Source organism: Schistocerca cancellata, chromosome 8 (assembly GCF_023864275.1).
Source record: "Schistocerca cancellata isolate TAMUIC-IGC-003103 chromosome 8, iqSchCanc2.1, whole genome shotgun sequence".
NCBI classification, from domain to species: Eukaryota; Metazoa; Arthropoda; class Insecta; order Orthoptera; family Acrididae; genus Schistocerca; species Schistocerca cancellata.
In genome coordinates, this window is record NC_064633.1 from 506,026,456 (window position 1) to 506,040,474 (window position 14,019).

General features: G+C 43.1%; 1 protein-coding gene across 1 annotated transcript in view; it reads left to right on the forward strand.

Moving 5' to 3' along the window:
• The window catches only part of LOC126095101 (odorant receptor 67c-like), a 47,419-nt gene that overhangs the window by 29,273 nt on the left and 4,127 nt on the right, over positions 1–14,019 (forward strand). Inside the window, exon 3 of the mRNA XM_049909805.1 lies at positions 6,385–6,540. Within this exon, the coding sequence (XP_049765762.1) occupies positions 6,385–6,540 (156 nt within the window). The remainder of the gene's footprint in view (positions 1–6,384; positions 6,541–14,019) is intronic.

Here is a 14,019-nt window from a genome sequence, read left to right on the forward strand (position 1 = left end):
GATATTTTGGTAGCCACTAAAACGTGGGAAGAACATGTAACGATATTACGGGAGTTGTTTGACCGTTTAATTGGCAGAGAAATTACTTTAAAATTATCTATGTCTTACTTCGGAAAGGAGGAAGTGAGATTTTAGGGGCATATAGTGGACAGTAAAGTTATTAGGCCAGACCCGGCACGGATTGAAGCTATTGCTCGATGCCCGAGTCCTAGAAATTGGAAACAACTGAAATCATTCTTAGGAATGGTAGGATTTCTGAGCAGATTTCTTCCAGGGCAGGATATTGTTAATCCTAAATTACTGGATTTATTAAAAGAGAAATCAGTATGGCTCTGGGGAAAAGAGGAAGATGAAGTTTTAATAAGATAAAAGGAGCGTTAACAGAAGCTAAAATGTTATACCATCCAGATTTCAATCAGGACTTTTGTATGTGTACGGATGCCTCTGATTATGGTGTATCTTGCGTAATATTCCAAGGGGATCTGACCAATGAAAAGGGATTATATCAACCTATTGGATTCGCTACTAGAACTTTAAATAAACATGAAAGAAATTATTTTGTAACCGAGAAGGAAGCTCTCGCAGTGATATGGGGTTTTAAAAGATTTAGAGGATTATTAATTAAAAGGAAAACAATTGTATATACTGATCATCAGGCTTTAATCTTTTTGAACAATTGTCGGTTACTTCACCGTAGATTATTACGTTGGGTATTACGCTAGCAAGAATTTCAGTACGAAATTAGGTATATAAATGGATCTCAAAATGTAGTTTCGGATGCTTTGTCGAGACTTCCAGTAGGAATGGAGAATATTAACATTTCAGAGAAACCAGGAACAAATTACCATGTTTATTTCCTTTTAACTCAGGAGAACGAACGTAAGTTTAAACGGATAGTAACCGCTATTAGATGCAATCAAAGAAATGACGACCAATATAGGGAACTTACACAAAACCTTACAAATGGGGACGAAACAGTTAACACCCGGGGTGCGTGGTTATATTTCAACGACTTGTTGTATTGGAAAGCACAGAGGGAACACCAGAGATGGAAAATCTGCATTCCGAAAACTGTTGTGTACGAATTAATTACTTATATTCATGAAGGTTACGGGCATTTGGGGATTCATAAATGTATTAAACATCTAACGAAGTAATATTATTTCAAAAAATATGTCCCGTATTGTGAGAAGTATTATTAGGACTTGTGAAACCTGTCGAAAGGTTAAAGTTAATAACAAATTCAAGCGTTATAAATTATATGCTGCAATTCCTCGAGGTCTGTGGGATCTGCTGTCACTAGATTTTTTCGGCCCTCTGCCTCGTAGTTCAGGAGGATTTACTTACGTGTTTGTTGTAATGGAATGTTGGTCCAAACATGTGAAGCTATATACTTTGAAACGAGCGAATACAGCAAGTGTTATACGCTGTGTTACTCGGAATTACTTTGTTAACTGGGGCATTCCTAAACGACTTATGTCTGACAGCGGTAGTACCTTTATCAGTCAAAAGTTTCAAGATATGATAAAACAATATGGAATTAAACATGTCTTAATCTCGAAATATCATTCTCTAAGTAATTTAGTAGAAAGAGTCATAAAAGAATTAGGACGATTATGTAGAACCTATTGTGCATATAAACATACTCGGTGGGCCAAACTAATGCCTGAATTCGAAAAGATATTAAATGAATTGCCTCATCTAACGACGGGATTATCACCTATAGAAATTTTAGGCAAACGAATAATAGGTGAGCCTTTACTAGCTGCTCTACCTTGGCCACCAGTAAATGAGATCCACCAATGCATTCCAAACGAAAAAATTCGCGAACAGATTGTTAAAAATGCTGAACGGAGAATTAAAAGTTATAATCAACAGGCCACAGAACCCTCATTTCAGGTAGGAGATCTTGTATTAGTACGATCTCATCCTAAAGGTTCGAAGATCAATAAGGAATGTAGAAAATTCTTCTTTATCTTTGAAAGTCCATACGTTGTACATAAGATTGTACATCCCAAAGCGTTACTTCTTATGGAACCTTCATCAGGTGTAATTAGATTATATCGCGTCGATCAAATTAAACCATTCATTCCTAAATAAGTTAATATTTAGTATATGTTACATATGGACGAGCGTTCATAGTTTATTCATGTGAGGTTTTTCGTGATAGGTACGGATTATTTTTAAAAAAATGACAGGAAGTTTAAACAAGTGCTCTACAATAATCTACCGGTACTTCAAAAAGGGAAAGATAACTAAAAGGGGATTTATATGGAAGAAAGTTTTGTTGTTAGGTCATAAGTAATTTTGTATATATCATATTTACTCAGATAGTAGGAACCAAAGGGGATGGTTAATAATTTTAGGGACCATGGGCGTCCAGAGCTATATGGCTCATGAGAACATAGCAGAGTGCCTTTAATAGAGATTTGTAATAGTGTTAATGTAGAACACACCAAACGGGGCTCTCTCGCTTGTTTCTCCTAAATAAATTGCCATTACCCAACAAAGTGTCCGGAGGTAAAGAAAGCCGCGCCGAGATTCTAAAGAAAGTTTTGCCTGATTTCTTCTTGACCTCAGACTTAAATAAAGCGTTAGTGAAAAGAACGACATAAAGTAAATAGTACTATTAGTTATTGTGAGAAACTTATTAGTAATATACATTTTGGAAAGAATAACTCTAGTAAATGAATAAAACTGAAAGTAACCTATCACAATTTGAACGCTCTGTCCTAATGTAACAACGTTAAAGAACGTACTAAATTATAATTTACTAGCAACTATTAAATGAAAAGGAGTAATCTCCATATATTCGGTTGTGAATTACCATAATAGCACAATTAAAAGTAAATGATAGTCACAACAATATTTTCATTAAAGGATTGAATGTATCTAAGAGCAACGACTTTAGATTACGGAAAATGTGAGAAAAATCTATAATATTAATAGTTAAATATTGTATATAGAAGAAGTTTTATTTTCGGTTAAGACCAGACAAACTGAGCTTGTGGGTGGTGTATGTAGTGGGACGCGAAATTGAAGCGTCACCCATCCACCAGTGTCAGCCCAGTTTGCAGGTGAATATAAATTTAATTTTGTGTTTTGTTTATGTATTTTTGTAATATTTGTACTGTTGTGAATTGTCTAATGTTTTGTTTTTAAATTTTTATGTTTCATGTACGGAGAGGGCGGCGCAACGAACGGAGACAGCATCTTCACTGCCGGGGCCAGAGACAAACTTGCTGGCCACTATACGTCGCGGGTCGACAGCCAGAGAGCAACAGAAGATCCTGAAACCGAGTTGTTGCGTCGTGCTACTAATAAACTGAAAAAATAAGATTTTGTAATTTTGTACAACAATGACGTCATAGAAAGTTTAATCATGTTGTAAATGGTCAGTCCTATCTCGTCAAGGCTCAGGTTCACGTCTATATGTATGAAGATAATAAACTAGTGGATACTGCTAAAGTTCAAATACGTGTTCCGAGAATTTATTTATGAATAATTATGTGAATGAATTGATTATTAATTTTGACAGCGTTCATCGCGAGTTTGAATCTGGAAAGTTTATTCAATGTGGTTCTAATATTTGTTAAATCAGATAACTTGCATTAATATAATTTATGAGAAGAAACAAAACGACATCTAAATTGAAAAAAGTTTGCACAAACAAATTTGAGTGAGTGACGTAATTCTCCGCATACGAATCAATTGATGATGTTTTACAGTTTCGTTCAAGAACCATTCAAAGACAATTTAAAAAGAATTTAAATAATTTTGAAGTGTGTTGTAACTGACGTAGGTGGCGAAGTCTGCACATGGTCATATGTCAAAAGGAAATCATTTATACAAAACTTACGTCGTTACACTACACCAGGTCGCAAGCGGGTCAGTTATTTTTAACTGGTATTGCGGCCGCGTTTCGCTTCTCTGTAGTATGCCGCCGCCTCTGAGGCTTTCTTTACAGGGAGACGCCAGATCCATCACCGTAACACTTCTCCATGACGTCACTAGAAATTAAACATCCCCAGTTGCGACCATTTGGGGACCTCTAACGACTTTGGAGGTCGTATGGTGTTCTGAAAAGCGAGAGGAGCGATATTTAACAGGTTTTAAAGTCACTATCTATGCCCTACGAATGCATGTTGCTTCAAAACTTAGAATCTCTCGAGAACGCCTAAAAATATAAGGGCAGTTGAAGTGTTCGTGGCATTTAAATGTAGAAGATAGCAGCGGTTACCATGTGTCTACAGTGGCGAGGTGGTTAGGTTATCACATTATAAAAAGAGGTTTAGCTGGGGCATCGGTTCGTATCCTATAACATGCAAATTTATGTAGGGAAGGTATGGTATTTAATACTTAATGTAATTTATATATAAGAGTGCCATCTCCCAAGAGTGAGTTGTTATTCTCAACAATTAACAAATTTAACGTTAGAGGTGCAAATGCCAGTAAATTTTCCAAATATGTTTATCACCTGTGAAACAAAGAGAGTGTAACTCAAAAACAAAGCCCACAGAAAAGGTGTACATTTGGTAAAGAGTTAAAAGGTAACTTTTCCTTAGTTGCGTATAAAGTATAAAAGAAAATTTACTCGCTAGTTACTTTAGGTTATTTTTTTTCCAAACAAGAACATCTTATACACCTGCAGGCGAAATGTGTTGTGCTACTGGTACAGGAATGTACCAGGAGCTGCTTTTTATCGTAGTTTCAGTCAACAAGCGCAAAGGAAGAAGTTAATATTTCTCCGAGCGAATTATAATTTTTCCCACGACTGAGACCGAACGCGTACTGCACACAAGCACCACATTTTTACAGTCGAGGAAAGTTGTTGTCAAGTACTTGTTGTAACACATAATTACGGTATGTAAATATTGAGTATGAAGTAGGCGAGTTCTTACTTTCAAAGAAAGAAAAGGCAACAATAGCTTCCAAAATTGTAAGGAATGCACCAACTGAAGCTATGGTTTGTTGCTTTCATTCGTGAGCATGAAGAGCTACCAGTACCACAGTCACAATGATACTCCGTATTTACTATCTTTTAACGGTTTCGGAAGAGTGTTACGGTAATACTACATCCGTTACTGTGGTGAGCAAATATCTATTAACTTTTATATGTAACTAAACAAACTTACTTTACGTATTGGCTCCTCAAATTAGTAAACAGATCAACTGAAACGAAGTCAATGAACAGGTCAAATCGAGTGAGAGACGATGTGACTTATCTGCTGGTACTCAACCAAAAAGTCAGTTTCAAATTTTTAATATTAATTAGGCCCACACAATGGGTCTGTATTTGCAGAACATTTCTGAAAAGAACAGAACTTCGTTACCACAATATTGTATTGTATTGTCTTGTATGTTAACCGGGGACCTAGAAACGACGGAGAGGCTCCGTCCCCGCCGCAGCCGCAGTGGTCCACAAACCCACGACGACTACCGCAGTCCACTTCAGCCCTCCGCAGCCCCACACCGAACCACTCTTTCAGGGTTATTGTGCGGTTCAGTTACCGGTGGACCCCCCACGGAACGACTCACACCAGACGAGTGTAATTCCTATGTTTCCGTAGTAGAGTAATGGTGGTTTACGCGTACGTGGAGAACTTGTTTGTGTAGCAATCACCGACATAGTGTAGCTGGGGCGGAATAAGGGGAACCAGCCCGTATTCGCCGAGGCAGGTGGAAAACCGCCTTAAAAACCATCCACAGACTGGCCGGCTCACCGGACCTCGACACAGGTGAGACCGCTCGGCTAACCGGGCGGGCTACCCACATATATCATACTTGGAAACGGATGGGAATTCAAACAGCAACTAGTCGCAATATTTGAGATCTGTTAACTGCTACTACAAAAACAGCCTCTTTGCGGTGACATGTATCAACACGATGGTGGTGCTAACCCCGAAGTGAAATCGAGATACTATATGCTCACCGCGGTGAAAACTTACTGTGGTGTTAACACAAGATGGATTCCGGTTCCACGGGACGCTCAACATGCGCAGAGTCGATACGACAACGGAAGTCGGTAGACGTGCCCGACCGTCCAAAGTGGGCGTGTATGCGTCATAGTGACGTCACGAATAAACGTTACCGAGGTGAATCTAGCGTCTCCAATTATTCACATCGTTGTTATCAGTACCGCCAACTTGCAGAAGAATGACGCGAAATGTCGATTTTTAATTACCTTTTTAAAGTTGTCATTTGACTCTGCTCCATATAATCTGTATCCAAGGGCACAACTAACATTTGCGTATTGGAAATACGCAATAATTTACAGCTTCAGTCCAGGGGCAGATGCGGCTGACCCGTGCAGCAAGGCTGCCGGAGCCTGCGTTCCAGTGTGAGGTGGAGATTGTAGGCAGTGCTGGCGGGCGCCTGTTGCAGGAGGAGGCGGTGTCGCGCGCCGTCTACGAGTCCCAGTGGTTCGAGGCGCCGCAGAGCGCCAAGCGCAGCCTCGGCATCATCGTGATGCGCTCCCGGCTGCCGCAGCGCGTCACCGTCGGCAAACTGGTCGGCCTCAACCTCGTCACCTTCAGCGAGGTAACTACCGACACGCCGCTAGCTGCTTAATACTTGCTCCTGTCATCGTAATAAAAAATTCCTATTATTACAGATTCCACCAAAACAAACCCTTAAAATATCCTTCATCTCCGTGATAGGAATTTAAACGTCATGGCCATCTTGTAATCAGGAAAGACAAATGAACTGCATTAACGTTACCGTCGTTCCTGAATTTAAAAAAATGGTTCAAATGGCTCTGAGCACTATGGGACTTAACATCTATGGTCATCAGTCCACTAGAACTTAGAACTACTTTAACCTAACTAACCTAAGGACGTCACACTACACCCAGTGATCACGAGGCAGAGAAAATACCTGACCCGGCCAGGAATCGAACCCGGGAACCCGGGTGTGAGAAGCGAGAACGCTACCGCACGACCACGAGCTGCGGACCGTTCCTGAATCACGAAATACGTTGGAGACCAATATTCTAGTACACTACTGGCCATTAAAATTGCTACACCACGAAGATGATGTGCTAAAGACGTGAAATTTAACCGACACGAAGGAGATGCTGTGATATGCAAATGATTAGGTTTTGCAGAGCATTCACACAAGATTGGCGCTAGTGGCGACACCTACAACGTGCTGACATGAGGAAAGTTTCCAACCGATTTCTCATACACAAGCAGCAGTTGACCGGCATTGCCTAGTGAAACATTGTTGTGATACCTCGTGTAAGGAGGAGAAATGCGTACCATCACGTTTCCGACTTTGATAAAGGTCGGATTGTGGCCTATCAGGATTCCGGTTTACCGTATCGTGACACTGTTGCTCGCGTTGGTCGAGACCCAATGACTGTTAGCAGAATATGGAATCGGTGGGTACTGGAGGGAAGTACGGAACGCCGTGCTGGATCCCAACGGCCTCGTATCACTAGCAGTCCAGATGACAGGTATCATATCCGCATGGCTGTAACGGATCGTGCAGCCACTTCTCGATCCCTGAGTCAACAGATGGGGACGTTTTCAAGACAACAACCATCTGCACGAACAGTTCGACGACGTTTGCAGCAGCATGGACTATCAGCTCGGAGACCATGGCTGCGGTTACCCTTGACGCTGCATCACAGACAGGAGCGCCAGCGATGGTGTATTCAACGACGAACATGGTTGCACGAATGGCAAAACATCATTTTTCGCATGAATCCAGGTTCTGTTTACAGCATCATGATGGTCGCATCCGTGTCTGGTGACATCGCGGTGAACACACATTGGAAGCGTGTATTTGATGGCATGGGGTGCCATTGGTTACACGTCTCGGTCACTTCTTGTTCGCATTGACGGCACTTTGAACTGTGGAAGTTATATTTCATATGTGTTACGACCGTTGGCTCTACCCTTCATTCGATCTTTGCGAAACCCTACATTTCAGCAGAATAACGCACGACCCCATGTTGTAGGTCCTGTACGGGCCTTTCTGGATACAGAAAATGTTTGACTGCTGCCCTGGCCAGCACATTCTCCAGATCTCTCACCAATTGAAAACATCTGGTCAATGGTGGCCGAGCAAGTGGCCCGTCACAGTACGCCAAAACATGTAAGTTCGAGTATAATATATTTGTCCAATGAATACTCGTTTATCATTTGCATTTCTTCTCGGTGTAGAAATTTTAATGGCCAGTAGTGTATTTTTTTTTAATATTGATACTCTCCTGTAGAAGGAGCACTGCGCCCCCCGCCCCTCGCCCTTTCATTGCCGTTGAGTTAATGGTTTTTGTCCATATTCACTTACCGCTTTCAGACACCATGATTGCTTGATATGCTACAGAAGTGATCACCTACAATGGGATAACGATATATACAAATATAGGTGGCGGTAGGTGTGTACGCACAAAGTGTAAAAGGGCAGTGCATTAGAGCAAGTGCCATTTGCACACGGGTGATTTATGTGAAAATGTTTCCGACGTGATTATGGAGGGACGACGGGAATAAAAGGAATTTTAACACTGGATGGTCGTTGTATCTAGGCGCTGGAGATAATACATTCCTGCAATCGTTAGGAAAACTAGTATTCTATGATCCACAGTGTCAAGAGGCTGCTAAGAATATCAAATTTCAGGCATTACCTCTCATCTCGGACAACGCAGTGACCGACAGCCTTCACTTAACGATCAAGAGCAGCGGCGTTTGCGTAGAGGTGTCAGGGCTAACAGATAAGCATCATCGTGCGAAATAACTGCAGAATTCAATGTGGCACGTACGACGGACGCATCCATAAGAACATTGTGGAGAAGTTTATCTTTGGTAACAACAGAACATCGCATGCAGCGCCTCTCCTGGGCTCGTGACCATATCGGTTGAATCCTAGATGACTGGACAACGCTGAATGGATCCGATGAGTCCCGATTTCAGTTGATAAGGACAGACCTCACGAAGCCATGTACCTACGTTATCAAAAGGGCACTGTGCTAGGTGATGGTGCTCTATAATGGTGTCGGTTATGTTTACATGGAAATGACTTGATTCTCTGATTGGACGGCTATTAAAGAACCTTTGCAGCCACTCATGTACATGTGATGCTAAACAAGAATAGAACTGGCCACAATTTTTTGCGATTGGATTGAAAACATTCTGGATAATTAGAGCGAATGATTTGGACATCCAGATCGACCCACATGTATCCCATCGAACATTTATGGGGCATAATCGAGAGATCAGATTGACCACAAAATCCTGCACCGGAAACACTTTCGCGATTATGAACAGCTCTGCAGTGTGAACATTAATAAAAACAAACAAACTGCAGGGACGGATTCCTAACTGGAAATCGAGGAAAATAAGTCCAATACACTGTGTACAAGCAACAACAACAAATCGTCCCGGAACACAGTTCAGAGCTGTATCGCCTCGACGTCACAACAAATGATAAAAGTGATCTCCATGAGATGCAACTCACACGTTCACACGTCGTATCATGGATTGCCGCACTCTTTCGCACGTTCCGGCCTGTCTTCGAATAGCGTCACAAGCGTCTTGAACACGCTGGTGAAGGGTCTGCACATCGGCAACTGGTTCAGCATTTACAACACTGTTCAGATACGCGCAGAGGTAAAAATCCATATGGTTTAAGTCTGTTGATCTACTACGACATACTACACGGCCTCCGTGTTCTATCCACCGTCCGGGGAAGATGTTGTTGAGGTGTCGGAGACCTGTAATGCGGAAGTGGTGTGCTGCTCCGTCATGCAGAAACCATATAACCTGCTGTGTGGTAAAGGCACACGCTCAAGCAGTCAAGGTAGAGTATTTTGCAGGAAGCCCAGGTACGTTCCTCCGTCGTGGAGTATGTGGTCGCCAAGAATCCCAGCTCACACATTGAAAAGATGCTAATGAGATGCCTCAACCGTTCCCGGACGATTGTCAGTAGCCCACAAATGCGTTATGCACACTAATGACGGCAGTTTTGGGGAAAGGTCGCTTCGTCGGTAACGATGACTGATGACGAAAATGCCGTAATTGAGATGGTCTGGTGCATGAGACATCGACAGAATAGAGGGACGTGCGCCGCTAGTAGTCCTTGCGCTCGCTGCAGGTCACTTATACATCTACATCAACGTGATTACTCTGTTATTCACAATTAAGTGTCTGGCAGGTAGTTGAGTGAACCACCCTCAAGCTGTCTATCTACCTTTCCACTCTCCAACGACGCGCTCGAAAAGCGAGCACGTAAATATTTCTGTGCGAATCCCGATTTCACTAATTATTTTATAGTGATTATCATTTTTCCATATGTAGGTGGATGCCAATAGAATGTTTTCGCAATCGGAGGAGAAAATTGGAGAAGATCCCGTCTCAACAAAAAACGCCTTTTTTTATGATTACCTCTCCAATTCACGTATCATGTCTGTGGCACTATCTCCTCTCTTTCGCGAGAGTACAAAACGAGCTGCCTTCGCTTGAACTTTTTCGATGTCATCTGTCAGTCCCACCTGATACGGATCCCACACAGCACAGCAACACTCCAGGATAGGGAGGACATGCGTGGTATAAGCAGTCTCTTCAGTAGACCTGTTGCACCTTCTAAGTGTTTTGCTAATGAATCGCGGTCTTTGGATTGTTCTACCCACATTATCTATGTGATCGTTGTAAATGTATTCCGTAACGATTTAGTTGAATTTACAGCCTTCAGATTTGTGTGAATTATCACCTAATCGAAATTTAGCGGATTTCTTTTCGTACTCATGAGAATAACTTTACTTCATTCATGCAGCGCGAGGTAGCCGCGCGGTCTCGGGCGTCTTGTCACGGCCTGCGCGGCTCCCCCCGTCGGCGGTTCCCTCCCTCAGGCATGGGTGTGTGTGTGATGTCTTTAGCGTAAGTTAGTTTCAGTTACATAGGGTGTAAGCTAAGGGATCGATGACCTCAGTAGTTTGGTCCCATAAGACATTACGAAAAATGTACAATTTTTTCTTTATTCAGAGTCATTTGCCACTTTTCGCACCATACAATATCTTACCTAAATCATTTTTCAATTCGTTTTGGTCATCTGATGACTTTAAAAACTGTAAATGACAGTATAATCTGCAAACAATCTAAGAGGGCTACTCAAATTGTCTCTTATGTCGTTAATATATATTCATGCTCATAAATTAAGAATAATTCCAGAATGTGGTACTACACAACGTCGCACTACAAAAAACTGGCGGTAATAGCATAGGCACATAGGGAACACACACGACACAGATCTGTAAGTCCACTCTATTGGTGACAAGTTGAAGACCGTTCCGAAACACATGTTCTACAAAACGCCACTGTTTCCCGCATGTACCCCGACATCAATATGGGATATAACCACCATGCCCACGTACACAGGCCGCATACTCTGGATCAGGTCGTCGAGCAGCTGCTGCGGTATAGCCTCCCATTCTTGCACGAGTGCCTGTCGGAGCTCCTGAAGTGTCGTAGGGGTTTGAAGACGCGCAGTGATACGTCGACCGAGAGCATTCCGGACGTGCTCGAAGGGGTTTAGGTCTGGAGAACAGGCAGGCTGCTCCATTTGCCTGATCTGTTCTGTTTCAAGGTTCTCCTCCACGATGGCAGCTCGGCGGGGCCGTACGTTATCATCCATCAGGAGGAAGGTGCGACCCACTGCATCCCTTAAAAAGGCGGACATACTGGTGCAAAATGACGTGCCGATACACCTGACCTGTTACAGTTCCTCTGCCACAGACATGCAGTAGTGTACGTGTACACCAATCGTAATCCCACCCCACACCATCAAACCACGACTTCCATACAGGTCTCTTTCAAGGACAGTAAGGGGGTTTGTATCTGGTTCCTGGTTCAGCCCAGATGAAAACCCGGCGAGAACCACTGTTCAGACTACACCGGGACTCATCCGTGAACATAACCTGGGAGCACTGATCCTATGACCATGTACTGTGTTCTTGACCCCAAGCTTTACGGGCTCTCCTGTGAGCAGGGGTCAGTGGAACGCACCTTGCAGGTCTTCGGGCGAATAAACTAGGTCTGTTCAGTCGTCAGTAGACTGTGTGTCTGGAGGCAACTGTTCCAGTGGCTGTGGTAAGGTCCCGAGCAAGGCTACCCGCAGTACTCCGTAGCTGTCTATAGGCACTGATGGTGAGGTCTTTTTGTGTTATTGTACACTGTGGACGTCCCGTGCTGTAGCGCCTGGACACGTTTCCTGTCTGCTGGAATCGTTGCCATAATCTTGAGATCACACTTTGTGGCACACGGAGAGCCCGTGCTACGACCTGCTGTGTTTGACCAGCGTCCAGTCGCTGTAGTATTCTACCCCTCATAACTTCATCAATATGTGTTTTTTGAGCCATTTGCAACACACAGTCACCATTAACACGTCTGAAAACGTCTGCACCTTACTCGCTGCACCTTACTCTGACATACACCAACACACTCTACATCTACATCTACATTTATACTCCGCAAGCCACCCAACGGTGTGTGGCGGAGGGCACTTTACGTGCCACTGTCATTACCTCCCTTTCCTGTTCCAGTCGCGTATGGTTCGCGGGAAGAACGACTGTCTGAAAGCCTCCGTGCGCGCTCTAATCTCTCTAATTTTACATTCGTGATCTCCTCGGGAGGTATAAGTAGGGGGAAGCAATATATTCGATACCTCATCCAGAAACGCACCCTCTCTAAACCTGACGAGCAAGCTACACCGCGATGCAGAGCGCCTCTCTTGCAGAGTCTGCCACTTGACTTTGTTAAACATCTCCGTAACGCTATCACGGTTACCAAATAACCCTGTGACGAAACGCGCCGCTCTTCTTTGGATCTTCTCTATCTCCTCCGTCAACCCGATCTGGTATGGATCCCACACTGATGAGCAATACTCAAGTATATGTCCTGCGTATGTGGACTGCTGCCAGCGCCACCGTGCGACGACCGCAGGACAAATGCACCGCTCGGTCAAACCCCGAGGTGATTTAAGCCCGCAAACCGCCCATCAGAGCATTGTTTCACCATTTATCTGCATTATCCTTAATTTGTGAGCATGAGTGTAGATCAGGAACAATAGATGGTCTATAACACTTCTTTGGGGAACGCCAGATATTACTTCTGTTTTTTCGATGTTTCCGTCTATTACTACGAACTGTGACCTTTCTGGTAGGAAATCACGAATCTAGTCGCAAAACTTAGGCGATATTCCATAGGCGCAGTTTGGTTAGAAGACGCTTGTGAGGATCGGTGTCCAAAGCGTTCTGGAAGTCTAAAAATACGGAATCAGTTTGACATCCCCGGTCGAAAGCACTCATTACTTCATGAGTATAAAGAGCTAGTTGTGTTTCACATGAACAATATTTTCTGAATTCGTGCTGGCTATGTATCAATAAATCGTTTTCTTCGAGGTAATTCTTAATATTCGAGCACAGTTTATGTTTAAAAACCCTACTGCAAATCGACGTTAGCGATATGGGCCTGTAATTCGGCTGATTGTTTACTTCGTCTTCTTTGACGAAGTCGTTTCGGAAAACCGTGTTTAATAACTCTACTTTAGTGGCAGTGTCATCAGTGACTTCACCATTGTTACCGGGCGGTGAAGGTATTGACTGCGTCATGCCACTGGTGTGCTTTGTGTATGACCAGAATCTCTTTGGGTTTCCTGCCAAATTCCGAGACAGAGTTTCGTTGCGAGAATCATTAATAGCATCTCGCATTGAAGAACGTGCTATGTTCTGCAAAACTTTGCCAATCTTCGAGACTTTGTGTTCTTTTAATTTTGGAATGCTAGTAGCCGTTGTCATGTAGCATACGCATAATCGTACTCTGGCATACACCATGTTGGCGGACCATTCAGTATCCTGTAGAACCCAGTCTCCAAATTTTGTGTACGCACAGTCTGCTACGTCCCTGCACTTTCGTCTGCCGCAAAGGACCCATGATCACACAAACCTCCAAAAAGGGCTTGAAATGTTGTGTGCTGAGCTTGATGTTTGTGAGGGTACTTGTTTTGGTATAGCCGTGCCGCCTC